Raw genomic sequence first — 16,703 nt, forward strand, 5'->3', positions numbered from 1 at the left:
TGAGATCGAGGTGTGTGTTGGTGCTGCTGGATAAGTGTGAAGAACTCTGAACGCTCCTGGAAGCTGTGAGGTATTCAGTTTTCCTAATGCCTCACCCTTCTGGGCGGTGCTGCTCCCCAAATCCAAATAGTACTGTTGCGTTTGGAGTTTTTGTGTCCGTTCTCCCTTGGTTTTCTCAGTAGCCTCAAAATTCCCTGCAGCCTTTTTCTCACCCTTCTGTCTTCTCGACCATCCTTGCTGTTGCCAAGTCACTATTTGCAACCACTTGTTGGAGGAAAAAATCAAACAAACAAAAGACTGAAAACAAAACCTACCACCACCAGCCAGCCCTGTCTCCCTACTTGTCTTTTGAAGCTCTTCCTTTAGCAATTTTTCCATAATTCATGTCTTCTGCTCTCTAGGATGCAAGGTCTCCATATGGAGAACTCTACTGGGTTTGACAACGTGTGCTGCGCTACCATGGGTTGTTAACAGGGCTGAGGTCAGGGTGCCTACCTGTGGAGCTGCCTGCTTGGCTATCCAGGTAGATTTTTGGACTATCTGGGTGGATTTTTAGTTCAGGGACTGTTTGAATCTGAAAGCTGGTCAAGCTCAGAGTGTGCATTAAGCCCGTTGGCTGCAGGTTATGCAGGTTATGACTCTTTCCCTTGGCACGGTGGTATTTTTCTCTATTCCCACACATCTCTCTCCCTTTTATCTCATCACACAGTGGCTTTCTTCCATTTCCTTATGAGTTCAGGGTTTTTTTCCCCTTATCTCAATGGCTTTTCCCTGTAGTCAGCATTCAGTGTGTTGTTTTTTTTCTGGAGATGGAAGTCTGAAAGTCTGAGGTATTAGGAGACTAATGAATGTAATCCCTGTGACTTTAGCTGTGTTGAGAGCAAATATGAAAGGTGGATGAAACCTCAGGTTGATTGAAAAGTTTGATAAATTAAAAGATAGCGACGTGCACGTGAGCCCACCGCACAGTGCCGCTTTCAAGACTGCCGTAGTCGGTGCCTATCTTTCATCTTTTTTATTTGAGAAGAACAGCCGTGAGCAAGCTCTCTTTCTTCTGGCCATTCCCCGAGGACGCTCGTCCTGGCTGCCTGCAGCACAGCCTGGGTGCGCCGCCGAGGAGCTCCGGCTGTGCCATGCCCGCTGGCCCCAATGGATGGATGGACAGACAGACGGACAGAGCGGTCACTGGCCACAGTACTCGTTCTTGCTGCAGAGCACCTGAACAACTTCAGGTCACTGATAGTGAAAACCCACTGTGGGAAACCCCTGGAGCCACCTCCTCCTGTTTTCCCGTTCTCTCTTCTCCTTTGGGTGTGGCTCTGGTTCGCTTTTTGTTTTTCCCCCCCTCTGTGGATTCCTGCTTCTTTGCTGACACTTCCCACAGCGGAGGTTTTGATTAATGCCGGCTGTCCCCTAGAGCTTCTGCAATGCTTTGCCTTATTCCCTCTCTGCAGATCGATAAACACTTACGTTTTATTTCCAGTGCTTTGCCTTACATCACAACAAAGTTCAGCCTTCTGCAGTCCTGCTCACTTCAGTCTCATGTGAGTGGAAGCAGGAGAAACAAGTCTTAAACACTTGGTGTTTCAGCGTGCTTGCCCACGGTATCTTGAATTCCCTGGCTGCAGTGTGAAGCACGGTGGGTGTAACAAAAACTAGCTGGTTACTTACTTGGGGATGGTTTGGGGTTTTTTAGGCTTTGAGTACCTTTGGCAGTTCTGAAGACCGGCTCCTGTAAATCTGCAGAAGTGAATGAGCAGAAGGTTTGAACTGTGGGTCTCAAGCCTAAATTGAGGCCACGTTAAGGAGGGGATTGGGGCTCACTCAGACCTGGTTCCACCTCTTCTCTGTTCGAGTAAGGAAGTATTTAAGGGCTTGGAGAAGGGTGCAGGTTGGTTCTTTCTGGACTCCTGCACCCAGCTGGCTGTCGGTGCGTTTGTGGAGGGGGTCCTGCAGTGCAGCGAGTGGCACTTGGCAAAATGAGGGCCGGGATGACTACTGGGAGTAGTTCCATTACACTCAGCGTACAGGTAAATGGTTTCATGCACTTCCTTCTACCTGATAATAAGATGAACATCGCAGGCGCTCGTCTGGCCCTCGTAGCTGTTGCTGTCTGTGTGCTCCTCGCGCAGCTTGCTGCAGTGCTGTGCGCGGAGTCTTCCAGTCTGCTCTCGTACTCGAGTGCAGACTGGAGAGTTTTAAATATGTATATGTATGTTAGACCTGGAAGTGGTCCCATGCAAAATGTAATGAAGCTGGGTTGCTCTGACCTCTGAGCTCTAACATGTGTTTGTTTTGGCTCTCTCGCCGAAACCTGCAGTATACAAATTGGCACTTGTAAAATTGTTCAGATAAATCAAAATTGGTACAGGGAAAAAAAGTTTCAAACTGTTTCTTTTGGGATTCTTTGCCATGCTATTTTTGATGTGTGTTTTCAGAGGAGTGTTTGTGTGGCAGCAGGCAGTTTGTTGCTTGAAGAAAGCTAAAATATTCTAGGAAGTCAGGCGAGCTGAATTTAGATCTTGCACGGTGCCAAAACTAATATAGCCTGCGAGTGAGTGAGAGTGACTTTGTGCAGTAAATGTCAGTCACCCGCGGCTTTGTCTTACATTTTCATATGAGCCTTTAAAGAAGAAAAACACAAACAAAACCCCAGAAAATGTGGTAGCTGCTTACATCCAGCCGAGTCGCGGCACCGCCGGCCCCCGGCGCCCTGCTCCTGGCTGGGTGCTTGGGGTGGGCGCCCTGGGCCTGCAGTGCCCTCTGGGGGCTGCTGCAGAAACCTCTGCTGTCAGAGATTGAAATCATCTTAATTTTCCGGTGTGACAGAGGTAATCCATGCTGGTTGTATTTCCAGACTTGTGTCCTATGGATAGCTCATGGAGCGTGGATGCTGGAGGTGAGCGTCACCGGTGGGACCCTGACTTGGAGCCGCAGCGGGGTTACGCACCGGCAGCAGTGCACGTAGGACTCTGTTAACTCCGTGCCCCTGGGACTCCTAACATTTTAGCAGATCTCAGGTTTTTAAGAGACTTCGTACCGCTCCAAACACGGGGATCCCAGAGGCAGCAACTGCAGTGGCCCCTGCCTGACTCTTTGCGCTGCTAAATGAAGCCAGAACAAATGAGGCTCTGAAAAGGAGGAGAAAAATTTGACACCTGGCCTCCAGGAAACATTGGTGGATTTTGATGAGGAGCGGTAGGGGGGAAGGGAAAAAAACTCCGGTTGAGTGCAGTTAAATATACGGTGTGCTAAGTGTGAATAAATTGTGACTATTTTGAACAAGTTCATATACTCCGTGGCTGGCTCGAGCACAAAGGGAAAGACAACAGCCACAACGTGCTGCCTTCTCCAAGGGTAACCTGGAGGCCGGCATCCCGGGCTGCTGCTGCTGCACAGCAGTGGTCAGCTTTCATTATTCATACAAGTTGCAGGTTTTTTTTTATGTGTAATCCTTTTTTTTTCTTTTTTTTTTTTTTTTTTCTTTTGAATTTGTATCAGTGCCTTGTGAGTGAGGAGTTTTTCGGACAGCCTTACTTTCCAGTGCGATTCCTTCTCCTCGTTGTTCACGAAGGGCTCCTTTGTGCAGTACGCTGAGGTTACAAGTTCCTTGCTAAAGGTACCAGCCCCATTTCAGGCCGATTTTAAGAGGACACTCTTAACACTCTTAACACTCCCTCCTTGCTGTAACACAGGCTTTTGTGGGAAGATAACTGCTTCAGCTATCCACCTGGAGTCCCCGCTGTATCCCAGCAAAGTGCCCTTACTGCAACATCTCAGCGCTGGGCTTGGGGACGGGGTTTCTTCCCAGCCTGGAAACTGCATCCAAATAAATGGACTCTTTGCTGTAAAGCAGACTGAAACGCAGACCTCGACTGCTAGTGACTAAAAATCATGATTATCTGGCTTAACAGAAGGCAAGAGAAATGAATTAGGAGCCTCAGGGTAGGCACGTGCAGTCCCAGTCAGCGTCGTTCAGTGACCTCAAATGGCTCTGGCGGGTCTCTTACTGTGGAGGTGGCCCCAAAGCCCATCAGGGCACTCTGGGGGGAAGTTGTCTCTTGCACTTTGTACAGAAAGTAAGAATCTGGTTTTCAGCTGGCTGCTAGCACTGTTTGTCCAGTTGTACTCACTGTTTACAAGATGTGAATGTGAATTTAGCGGCTGCTGTCTTGTTTTAGCAGGTGGTGTTCCTTAGGGTGCGTTCGAGTTTAAACTGTAAGGCAAGGTTCCCAAAATACCATTGCTGCTTTTGTTTTGGTAAGAAAAGCACGGTGCGACCCACAGTGGCAGTCGCCCTCACGTTAAGTTACAGAGATACGTGTCGGTGATTACACCTTGAAATTCGGTAGGTCTCTGTCTTCACATGTGGCTTTTGTTGCATTCCTCCTGGCGGTCGCGTTGTGATTCATGGTGCCGGTAACGAACATGTGGGGCTGTTACAGCACTGCCCGCATTACAGGCTTAACCCTGTCACCGTGCAGCCTACATTGCTCTTCTCTTCCTGTACAATAGCTCCCTCTGCTTGAAACCAGCAGTGAAATTATAACCTTTGTTTTGTATTTGCCTGATCAATGGGTTTTGATACAGTTCCCTTTCTTGAGCAGATTTCTTTTGCTGCTTTTTGTGAAGCAGTTCTGATACCTGACTTAGGCTCTGTGTGAGATGTTGCACGGCAGTGCTGCTCACCCTGCTGCTCTCAGCCCTTTACTGTGCAGCTGCGTGTGCTTGCAGGAACTCTTACCATTCTCGTTGTTAGCATCAGGACTACAGTTGGCTACTTTTACAGCTAGACTAAATCTTACCAACACAAGCTGATTTATTGATGCCAAAATATTTTGATTTCAGTGAAAACTTGCATTGAAACAGGACTGTTTGTCATCAGAAAGGGAGTGGCTCGACCACTGGCCTTGAATATCTGTACACGAGAAGCTAATGGTGGGATTCCCGTGTCCTGCTTCAGCGATTCTATCTGGAACCAAAAGGAGAGAAGCTTTGGATCAGGTAGAGCAGGGATTTGAGCTTCTTTCTCTATGTTCTCAGCCAGTGCCATAATTACCGGGCCAGCCATTCGCTTGCAAACCTTTGTCAGCTTATCTGCATCAGTAAGGATGAGTGCTGGTTTTGTTTTGTTCAGGTTTTTTTAATCAATATAGCCAAGGCAGCGAAAGTCATAGGAGGAAAGCTGTTGTGTCAGCAAAGGTGCAGCTTTGCTGAGAGAGCGTTCACCCATTTAGGGAGCCAGCATAAACCTTGCTTGCCATGGCAAGATGAGCCAATGATAAGGAAACTTGCTGCTTTGGCTCTATGAGCAAAGCCTTCCTAGTGCAAGCAGCGCCCTCCTCACTTCAAAACAGCTGTCCTAACGTGATCCTGGTTTTGCAAAGAAGTCCAAAAGGTTATTTATGCATTGGAGCAGAAACAAAAATGGAAAACCTCTCAGGAGTCTGTCAAATGGAGTGTTTCTTCTGTGCTTGGCCGTCTTCAGGGTGGTTGGGCACATGGGTTTCTTGGTAAGGCCAGGACACAAAGGGCAGCAGTAACTTTACATTTTCAAAATTCAGATCTTTTAAAGCAAACTTTCTTATTGTTTTTACTTCTTGGAATCCTTTTGTACTTTTCTGGACTCCGTGCATTTGTTGGGGTTTATTTTTTGCCTTCTAGTAATTCCTGAAGTGTACACAATATGAATAGCTTGGCGTTTGAAACACATGAAATCCTTTCCACCCTGTGTTGTACAAGGTACAACCTGTCGAACAGCCGAGCAAACTGGCACACATTCAGTGGGCAGAACAGCGATGTGCAGCAGAGGGAAGTTCCTAGGCTTGGTTTTCAGGGTATGATGCTGTAAGGAAGCCTCTTCCCTACAATGCTGACACCCAGTGTTTGTGAAGTTTATAAAATGATGGGGTTAAGCAGTAGAACAGCAGAGAACTATTACCAGCACGTATTACTTGAATTCAGCCTCAGCGTGGCTCTTCCTGCTGAACTCTAACTTCACTCCTCTGATTTCAGCCACTTTGCAGATATTATGTTCATTGCCTCATATGTTTGTACATACCTTAAAAAAAAAGTTCTCTTGGAAAGTGGTGTATGGTTGTATAAAAATAAGGAGTGAAAAAAAGCATTCCTGTTTTCAAATTAACACTGAGGTGTGAATTCGTGGTGGTCTTTCTGATTGGGATTCTGCAGTGTTTGGTCCCTCCCGTGCCCTGAATACTGTGCAGGTCCTGAGGGAATAATAGTACGTGGTTATGTTTTTGAAGACACAGTGTGTACAAAGAACGTTTCTGAACTTTGTAAACACTCAGGGGAAGGAGAAGGAGGATTTCCAATCTTTTTTTTTAAAAAAAAAAAAAAAAAAAAGACTTCTGAGTGTCTTTTTGCCATATTGTAATAATTTTTGATTGTTTCAGTGGATGGAGGATGAATTTTTAAATGGCTGAATGTGTGACAGAAATGACATAATTGTGATTGATAGAAGTAACAATGCAAAGGTGAATAGTGGGGAAAAAAAACTGATGAAGTGACTATCTTCTCATCAGTCTAGTCTCTCCAATGTGTATGATGCTGTCTGCTTCATGTTTCTCTGTATTCATCACTGCGGTGCTCTGTGTCCTCGGTAAAGAGCTTAGTTGCTTTTCTGGTGCTGATCCTCTGCTCTGTCTTAAGGAAGCTTCATGAGTGGAGAAAATTTCTGTAAGTTGTCCTGCAGATTTCACAAAGCACCAATACTGCAGTAGTTCAGTGAATGTATAGTGCTGATTCTTGTATGTTGTAGTTTTAATTCTTAAATTTAATACATTAATATTTTAAATAAAGTTTCTAATCTTGTAGTGATTTTTAAAACCATTTTTGCTGCTATGAAGCTCTCGAATAGCAAGCAGAATGGTTATTTTATGTAACACTGGCGCATAGCAGGCTGGATGGAGGGCTGTGGAAGAGTGCCAGTGTTGTTTTTCTATTTGCAGGTTTGCCTGGCTGTTTCGCCGTATGTTAGAAGAGGGCAGGCAGGGCATCAGTCAGCTTTAGAATTAAAAATTTCCTAATGGATTAGGCAAGTGACAGAATATCTCCCTACTGCAAACCTTTCTTTTTGCAATCTGCAAGCCATGACTGCATTAGTGGACAGTCCTTTTTAATGTCTTAGCAAACTTCTGTTGAGTAGAATAAGATGAGGAACGTGCTTAACTGCTCCTTATCTATTCAGAATAACCATTGCCTTTCTGGGGATTTTTTTTTTTTTTTCAGGATCCCTTAGATCCAACAAGAACAGCCATTGTGATCAGCTCGTTGGTGGCAGGTGGAGTAGCTGAACGTGCTGGTGGGCTTTTACCAGGGGACCGCTTGGTCTTTGTCAATGAGAAATATTTGGACAGCGCAACTTTGGCAGAGGCAGTGGAAGTATTGAAATCTGTACCCCCAGGAAGAGTTTCTCTTGGAATCTGCAAACCTTTGGTGGTAAGGACTGCGATTTTTTTTCTGTCTCATTCTGTGACATAGATCAGGTTGTTGTATTTCGGGGGAGAAATTCATATGTATGTGGAAAGCTGCTAATTTGCCGTGTGTGCACCTCGGATATGTGTTGGGTAGCTGGCAAATGGGCAGCTCAAAGGCCTAAAGGCCTGATGAGAAAACTGGCGTTCTCAAACTCTGTCTGAAAGACCATCCAAATGGAATCAGAAGGGCAAACTTGGGTGTGAACTGGCCTTATGTGTAGGTGTAATGTGGTTCAAGCAATTTGACAAATTAATTAAATACGTGCTGAAGTCCATTTCACTCTGAGACACTGCTAAGTCCTTGCTTGAGCTCCAGTCGCATCAAAGAAATTTAATCTGTTTGAAGTCCAGACTGTAAATTCAAGTAGAATTTCCTTTTTTCTGGAATCAGGGCTTTGGAATAGGCAGTAGTTTACTTGTGAACACTGCAGTGTTGTTGATCAAGGGCAAGCAGGTAAAATTAATTAAAGTAAAGCACAATCCAACAGAAAGCGCTTGCAGCTCAAACTGGTAGCAGAGGGGGGGGAATAAGAATGTAGGAAGGCTGTTAAATAAATTATTTCCTTTTCTAAAAAAAATAGTGCTACGTCATTGTTCTTATCTGTCTTTCCTCTGCATTTTTTTAACAGTATATGTAGTAATATCTTGAAGAGAACAGCTTTTATTCTGTCTTCTCCAGTGGTGACATTTTCCTTTTTATCATTCTGTAACTTTTTTTCACCCTCTTTCCTAATAGCTGTTTTGCCTTCTTCCCTTTTATTTGAAAAATGTGAGCTTTTAGTTCTTTGTTTTGTTTTTCTGACTTACCGTTTTGATCACCTTTCTTAGGGAGAAAGCAAAGAGGAACAGAACATGCATGGTGTCGATACCAGAAACGTTAAACCCAGCCCTGGATCTCCAGAGCCAACAGATAATTTCTCAATAATACTTGAAGCACCACAGGTATCTGGTTATTCTTTTGGTTCAGCTGAAGTTTATAGGACAGGAAATAATATTTTAAAGTCAGAAGACAGCGTGCCCTTCAGATAAGATCATAGATTTCAGTATTGGATATGCTTTGGGTTAGTATCCCTATAGATCCTAAGAGCTAACTGTATACTAACTGTACTGTGAACATCAGGCATATGCGTTGTACTTACCAGTGCAGTTCCTGGACTGCCCTATCAAATTTACTATATGATTAAAATACCTTGGGATACCTCGGATATGAAAGAGGAATGGTGTATTACTGGTAGTCGTAAGTAGTTGGTTCCGCTTTGTTGGGAACGTAAGGTACGGGATGGAACATTTTGTATTATGATGAAGCAAAACAAAGAATTAGTCTGCTGTACAAGGCAAGCTGGAGATCTCTCCTTCATAGACTTCCTGTGTGGTCTTGAGTAATTTCTTTAGTCTCTTTTTCAGATCTTTTTTTTTTTTTTTCTGAGAAATAACTTGATTGCAGGAGGATGAAGCACTAAATACAGCAAGAGAAACTCAGATACCACAGTCATAGGCAATTGTATTGCAGTACTGACTTGTAGAGAGTGAGAGAGATTTTGTTGTTTGTTTTCAAATGCTCCACAAACGTGAATTAATTTACAGTGTTAAATGCATTCTTTTTATGCATTCTTTACAGACTTCTAGAAATTCTAGATTTTCATACTGTTAAACCTGTCTGCCTCTCTGTGGACACAAACCTATCTTTAATGCTGAAGTTATGTATTAGAACAAACAAAAGGAGCACTATTATGGTGTAGATGTAGGTGTACTATGTAGAAATTATCTTGGAAGTGTTACTGATATTCATGAGGCAAAATGGAATTTATTGTTTACGAGGTGCATAGGAAGGGTTCCTGGCACAGCAATTAGTACTGGGCCAGCTCAGATTGTTTCCCTACTTCCCAAATCAAGCTAATGTTATTAAGCATTCTTACACAGAGTATTGCATCTCAGTCCTATTGATCATAGGCACTGTAATAATCAGCTTGTACAGAATACAAGCGGGGGTATTTGCTAGTGTTTGGTTTTACTTTATGTATGACAGAATTGATGGTAGCATGGAGATGTTATAACAATGCCATCCATTTATTATCTTATCTGCTCGTATGAGAGCCAAGAGTGGTGTGCCATGATGGCTTGTGCTCTGATGTTCTAGCATAGTGCCAATGAAGCTGACTCAAAACAAAAATCTTAAACATTTTACACACTCCAACGGTAGACTTTACAATTATGCTAGCAAGATTCCCTGTACGGTTGGTGGAGCCTGCTACTGCAGTGCAGCAGTGTGTGGTTATACATAGATGTAGAGCTTAGGGATATGGTTTAGTGGGGACTGTTAGTGTTAGGTGAGAGGTTGGACTCGATGATCTTGAGGTCTCTTCCAACCTAGAAATTCTGTGATTCTGTAGCTGCGTGCTGGATCAGGAGGTGGCAATATAAATCGCTGTCTTGTTTCTGAGCAAAGTCAACTTTTATATTATGTTGGAAATTGGTGCCTCTTGCAAGACCACAGTGTTCAGAGAACGATGCTGTGGAAGTAAAAGAAGTAATGTTGAAGAGAATCAGAATCTCTTCAGATCGGGTATTTAGTGAGATCAAGGTACACAGGGCAAAAAGGAACACTTAATGCCTATGAATACGGAGTAATTTTTAGACTATTAATGTGGTGCAATTGTGCCAGCTAGCATTGCTGTGTTGGTTCGTTACGCTCTTGTCTGTTTCTTCCTTTCTTTCCTGACTCGCACTTGAATTATGAGCACTTTCTGGCAGTTTGGTTTTGGTTTTGTTGCACCTTGCTCTATGGTTTGAACTCAGAAAACAGTTCTCTACTGTTTTAAACAGCAAATTACTTATTAGAGTGTCTTTTTTTTTTTTTTTTTTTCTTTGAGTATATGGTCATCTGTCCTTATCAGCTAACTATCAGGCTCTTCTTGTATTTAACTGCTGCGGTGGTTTTGTAAGAAATATGTGTGCGTCCACAGAGCGATGACAATAATTCGAGCCACAAAGACACTTTAGCCGGATTTGTGTGTGCTTTTTCCTGGAGTTTTTAGTGAAATTTAATAATCCTCATTCCCTAACTTGAGTCTAGATTGGTTGGCTGATTGATATTGCTGCAGCAATATCTGAGCTGTCCAACTTACATTTCGTTATATTTAAAGGAAATTGCAATGCCTACTTTTGCTATTAAAATCATAAGTCAGAGAGTGCATTTTCCTTGAGAAAAAATGCATAAGGTGGAAGATTTTCACTTTAAAAATCAGGATGTAATTTTCATACGGTTCTAACATAAAACAGCTTTAAAAGAGTTAGCAAGAAACGTAATGTAAAAATCTATATTCCTGTAATGTTTTATGCAGGGCTTCAGAGATGAAACACCTTTTAAAGAAGAAGCTGTTGATGAACCAATTTTGGACTTGGGAAGGTCATTCCAGCTTTCTAAAAATGACAATGAGTATGAGAAGGAGTCCTGGGAGATGCGTGAATTTTGGAAACCCAGAACAGAGGACGTGGATGAGGAACGGGAGATGTTGGTGGACGATGTGTATGAAGATCATTTAGACTTCCTAAAATACAATGCATCACATCAGCAGGAATCAGGCTCAGGGAAGAACCTCAATACAGAACAATGGGCTGAGAAACTTGAGACAGCTAAACCACAAGACTTCAGATCTAGTGTTAACTTAAGTCCAGAGCAGTCCCTGGAATACCCATTCAGTAAGGAGCAAATGGTGAGTAGTGCTGTGCGGGGCTCGGTGCTGTGCCCTGACTGCGAGGCCTGTACACCTCAAGGAAAATTCCAGATCTGAACTCTGTAAGGAGCCTGTCTTGTGTTCTAATTACTAGATGAGATCTGGGTACCTCTAGTAGACGCCATCTATCATTTTGTGTACCGTGGAAGCTTCTGTTGTGTTCCTCAGTGTCTGTACACTGACCTGCTTGAATGAGGCACACGCTCTGGTTAGCCTATTTGCAGACATCCTACTTGGGTCTTCTTTCCCATCTCTGACACCTGGGCTCACTTCTTTTTTGTAAGCTCTGCTAATTTGATGCATTTCAGTAACAGCTGGAGTCAAGTTATGGTTTTAGTAGGCCAGGCTCTTCAGCAGCGATGTCAGTGAAAGGAACTCCATCTTTTCCTCATTAGTTGTAGACCCAATCAGTTCTTTGAGCTAGATAGTAATGGAATTGAGTGAAAAATGATATGGCAGAAGCAATGGTAAAAATATACCTTTTATATCTACTTCTGGTAGATAAAGGAGTAGAAGGAGTCAAAGTTTTGGATAAATTGCAAAACTCATAAGACTACTTCAAGTATTCTTGAGAATATCTTTTCCGAGTTGTTCATTCACTCGCTAATGAAAAAAGTGATAACCTCAGTCTTCCGTGTGCCAGCTTCTAAGTTCTATGCCTTTATAGGAAAAAAACTAAAGTGGAAAAGGATTTAATATCACAGCAACAGAGCATTTCTGACTATCTTCTTATGTGCTATGTACATAAACAGGCTAACTTTGTAGCTTCTACTGACACTTTTATACCACAGTGCACAATGTTCGGTCTATACATTAGTCACTAAAAACAACAAACAAACAAGAAGTAAACGACTTCCTGCCTGGATTGCAGGCAGGTAGAAAGAAGCAATTGCTTATATTACAATAACGTAATAGGTTTTTCACACCTTTCCTTAATATAGTGTCTAGATGAATGGTTAGTATTTCGTAGTTATCTGAATAAGGAAATATGAATGTAGTTGAGGAAATGTGAATGTTTGCTGTAAAATCAATGCTCATGTTAAATATCTCCATATAAGTTGCTGCTATTGCTTTCTAACTTTAATTACTTTTTTCTCCTCTGTGAAGTACGAAGAAAATGCTAGCGTAAGTTCGCTGTCTTCTGGAACTACAGCACACAGCAGCTATCAAAAAGGCAGATTGGATACTGAAGCTACCCAGTCAGGAACAGAAAAACAGATGGATTTAGGTTCGTAAAAAGTTTTTTTATTTGTTGTACTTTTGTGTTTAGAAATTTAACTTTTATACCAAAGCACAAACTTGTTTTTAGTCTTTCAAATGATAAAATATTCAAATGAAGAGCTCTGCAGGCTCAAGGCAGTCTGGCTTTTAATAGGCTGCAGCTTCGTTTTCTTGCTGCTTCTTCAAATGTTTACCTACAGTTGTCACAAGTAATATTGAAAGTGGCTGCAGCTTTGTCCTGTCTGCAAAGAATCACTTTCCTCTGTCTAGCTACATCCCCAGGAGGACTCCAGGCTTGAGCTATTTTGTTTACGCATGTAATTTCTGTCAGGAATTTGTCTCAGTTACTGTTGACTGCTGATTCTATGGATCTTCACACCTAACAATAATAATAATGATAGATGTGGCAGGTTTCAGAGGTAACTTCACCACAACCAACGCATGCAAATGAACTCTATGGTACATGATTGCATCTTGGTTTTATAATCTGTACTCAGGAGCAAAGTTTCTCCTTGTCAGATGGCTGGAGACCTTGTACTCAGCAACAGCTCTGAATATAGTTTGTAGTTCAGTGGAGCCTGCTCTTTGGAGGAGACTTTTCTGGAGCAGCTCGTGGGCCTGTTTGCAGTACGAGAAGCTGTAGCAACCTTTTTAGTTTCCCAACAGCCCAACAAACTGTGAGTCTGGTCTATTTTTTTCTGATGGCTTCATGTGCATTGGAATGGACATTAAAATATGCCTTTCCAGTCTCCATACTGCGTCTCAAATGAGTGAGGTGGACAACCCTGTATGTGAGGATTTTCCCCTATTGGTTTTATGTGTGTTCTCCAGACTCTTGCTGGCTGAACTGTTACCTTCCCCAGGCTGCCACAGAGCAGCCTGGAGGAACTCAGGAAATCTGAGTGGTAATGGATGCACTGAAATGAATGAAGGGATTTTTTGGGGTGAAAATTTCTTCAGATTTAATCTGGATTGCTCCTGTTTCACTACATCAGTATGTATGATTTGAGGTACCTCTCCAAGGCCAAATTAATTTTCTTTTGTCCCTCACCCCCCCCCAATCAGTGATTAGGATTTGGTATGTCAACAGCAAACTAATTTATCAGCCTGCCTGAGAAAGTACTCACTGAGTGAAAGGAGGTACTTTCCTTCCTTTGTCACCTGCATCATATACAGCAGGAGCTGTGTTAACCACAATGGCAGACTAATGACTCTGGCAAGGAGCTCTGGTGGTTTAATTAATGTTGATATTTATGGCACCAAATTGACATCAGTCATCCGTGCTGGAGCAGGGCTTTGCAGTGCTCTCCCTGCATGAAGGATGGGTTCACTATTCCTAATCGTGTTTTTGTAAGAAACATCTGTCACATAAGTTGTACCTAAGCATGTCTCAGTTCCACAAAGATCTGGCATTTCCTGTTATTGCCTTACAGAAGGCACATCAGAAGCCAGCTGCTGTAAAAAAGAATTTAGTGTGGTTAAAACTTCCTTCAAAATAAATGTTCTGTGTTGTGTTCTGTATCACTGAGTCTCTTGATCATCACGGACCATCTACATTTGGAACATGGTGAGCTAAGGGGTTTATTTCTGAAGGTGACAAGAAGATGCAGAGACAGAGGAAGCAAAAGTTTACATCTACACCTTTACTTCTTCAGGTACAAAGCTTTGGATCGACTCTAAAGTAACTGAGCTTGCCGTTGACCTAGAAGGTATTGAAAAGGAAGAACTAAAAGGGGAGGATTTTGTTTTCACCAGCAACCAGCAATCTGGGAGAGTTACCACATTAGCTCAGCCTAGAAGAGCATCATACAGGTATGGAGAAACACTTCCATTTTTGGATGATTTTCACTCAATACTCATAACTTTTTTCCTTCTTTGCTTAATTGACTAATCGTTGAAATCTTTGTGCTGCTCTGACATGTACTTTGGTAGGGGCCAGTTCTGTGACTTACAGCCTTGCTGAATTCTTACTTCCCGTGTTTCTTCCTGAGTACTGGGCCACCTAACCCACAGAGAGGAGAAGCCAGAACAGATGAGACTTGGAGGAGAGGGATGTAGCTTGCACTAGCAGCATTGGTCTTTACTTCTTAAAGAGTTTCCCTTTAGTTCCTTGCTATATCTCCATCCTCTTGCTTTATCTTTTCCTCTCTTCTTTAGGGAAGAGCAGTTCAGCTATGACCATCAGGCCTGTGCTGGAAAGGTTTAATCTTGCCAGTGCTGCTGGGAAGCCTTGAGCTGGCACTGGTCACAGACAGTTGCCACACCTTTAAATTGTCCCCTGCTTCCCCCACTAGTTTTGGGTGAGTGGGTCTACAGGACAACACTCAGGTCTACCAAAAATAAGTGCAAGCATGGATTGTTTCAACCTTTCTGTGGGGACATGCAATTTGATACTCCCATTCCTCTGCCATGAAGAGATGAGTCATATGTAGTATAAAAGTTTAATTATACCCTGTTCTGGGGTGCTTAATGGAACGCCCAGGATCTGTTCTCTCAGTTGCATCACACTAAGATTTCTGGTAAGCTAGACTGGCTTTATCATGTTTATATCCTTCTGTAAGCATCACAGCATATTAATCAGAAAGCAAATGTTAACTGCCTAAATAGCCATTCAGAATAAGGTACAGCAATGGAAATGTGTATATCGCAGGACAGCTAATAAATTCGGCCTGCCCATCATGTTTATTTCTGGTGCATTCCTGAAGTACATTTAAACCTAAATACAAAAATTCCTGTCTAGTCTGTTGACTGTGCACATTTGATTTAAACTGGACACTCTGAAGAGGTGTTGCTGTCACACTGCCAGATACAAAATATGCAAGGAATTGTGACCTGGCATAGTTGATGCTTTTTTTTTTTTTTTTTTATTCCCTCTTCCCTCTGCCCCCAATTAGTGAACTGCCTGAGAGAGAAGAAGGAGAAGGAGAAGAAACTCCAAACTTCAGCCACTGGGGACCACCACGGACGTATGTTGATATGTTTACATTATTTTTCCCCATTTACCTTATGTCTTTATTTCTGAGCCTGATTATTTCTTTTTTTTTTTTTTTTTCTCTTCCCTCTTCTCTCAGTAACTCAGGGTACTTGTGTACCTTGGCCTTTCATAGATACAGTGGATTTTTAACAGATGTTCAACAGAATTATACCTTCTATTTATAGAGCTGACTTGGGAAAGTTTGGTGGGTTTATATTGTGGATGTTCTGCAAATTCATGTTCATTCAGTACCTACTAGGTGTGAACATGTGCATAATGCTGCTGTTTCCTTTTCCATGGGTTCTCTGCTGAACTTTGAGGCATAATCTGAATTGTCATCCAGCTCTTACCACGTTCTCATTGTATTGTTAACATTTTTAGGTAAATTGGCTTTATGGTCCTAAGTACAGTATTAAACAAATTCTGCTTTAGCTGATGAATATACAAATAATACTCAGAAGCCAGTGTTCAGAAAGTTGCATGAAACTTTGTTTGTTTATTTTGTCATTTGTTTAGCATACCACTTGCAGTTTTTGCCATTTCCAGTCAATTTCCTTAAACTGAAGGAGGCTGAGTTTGTTCACTTGAAGACCTGGCTGTTTTACCCTGACTTTCTCTAAACTGAAAGCCTATTAGAAGCACAGTGGGCATGGACTGGCAACAGGTTTTTTTTCTTTTTTGTGGGGTGAAGACTACTTGAGGGTAAAAAGCCACCTCTGCTGAGAGCATTCTTAGGCTTCTGGCTTCATCCCTTTGCTCTATTAAACAGAATTGAAAGACCAAAAGCTTACATTTATTTAACGCTTTGCATTTACTAGCTTAAGAAACTGTTTCAAGCTGTTAGACTTCTGTGCATATTTTTTCAGTGTTGAGATCTTCAGAGACCCACACGTGTCTCTTGGAATCAGTATTGTTGGTGGACAAACCGTCATAAAGCGCCTGAAGAATGGAGAGGAACTTAAAGGGATCTTTATCAAACAAGTTTTGGAAGACAGCCCAGCAGGAAGAACGAGGGCTTTAAAAACTGGAGATAAAATACTTGAGGTAAATGCAGATAGACCTACCTTTTCAATTTAAGAAATAAAGTTTGTCTCGGCTTTGGGAGAATGGAGGGAAGAACAAAATACTGCCACCATTTATGTGAAGTATTGATGACAATGCATTTCGAAAACCAAAAATATATATATCCGTACTGTCATCTTTTCTTTTTTAAACATCAAGCTGTGGAGGTCTTTTAACATTCTTCTGTATATTTAAGAAAAGATAGCTATTTGA

General features: G+C 42.3%; 1 protein-coding gene across 4 annotated transcripts in view; it reads left to right on the forward strand.

Moving 5' to 3' along the window:
• The window catches only part of PATJ (PATJ crumbs cell polarity complex component), a 145,957-nt gene that overhangs the window by 42,108 nt on the left and 87,146 nt on the right, over positions 1 to 16,703 (forward strand). For all 4 annotated transcript variants that reach the window (XM_082766434.1, XM_082766432.1, XM_082766433.1 and 1 more), the window contains 7 exons: positions 7,252 to 7,461; positions 8,328 to 8,441; positions 10,841 to 11,212; positions 12,341 to 12,461; positions 14,110 to 14,266; positions 15,349 to 15,420; positions 16,295 to 16,472. In XM_082766434.1, the coding sequence (XP_082622560.1) occupies positions 7,252 to 7,461; positions 8,328 to 8,441; positions 10,841 to 11,212; positions 12,341 to 12,461; positions 14,110 to 14,266; positions 15,349 to 15,420; positions 16,295 to 16,472 (1,224 nt within the window). The remainder of the gene's footprint in view (positions 1 to 7,251; positions 7,462 to 8,327; positions 8,442 to 10,840; positions 11,213 to 12,340; positions 12,462 to 14,109; positions 14,267 to 15,348; positions 15,421 to 16,294; positions 16,473 to 16,703) is intronic.

Source organism: Aythya marila (assembly GCF_965140915.1).
Source record: "Aythya marila genome assembly, chromosome: 8".
NCBI lineage: Eukaryota > Metazoa > Chordata > Aves > Anseriformes > Anatidae > Aythya > Aythya marila.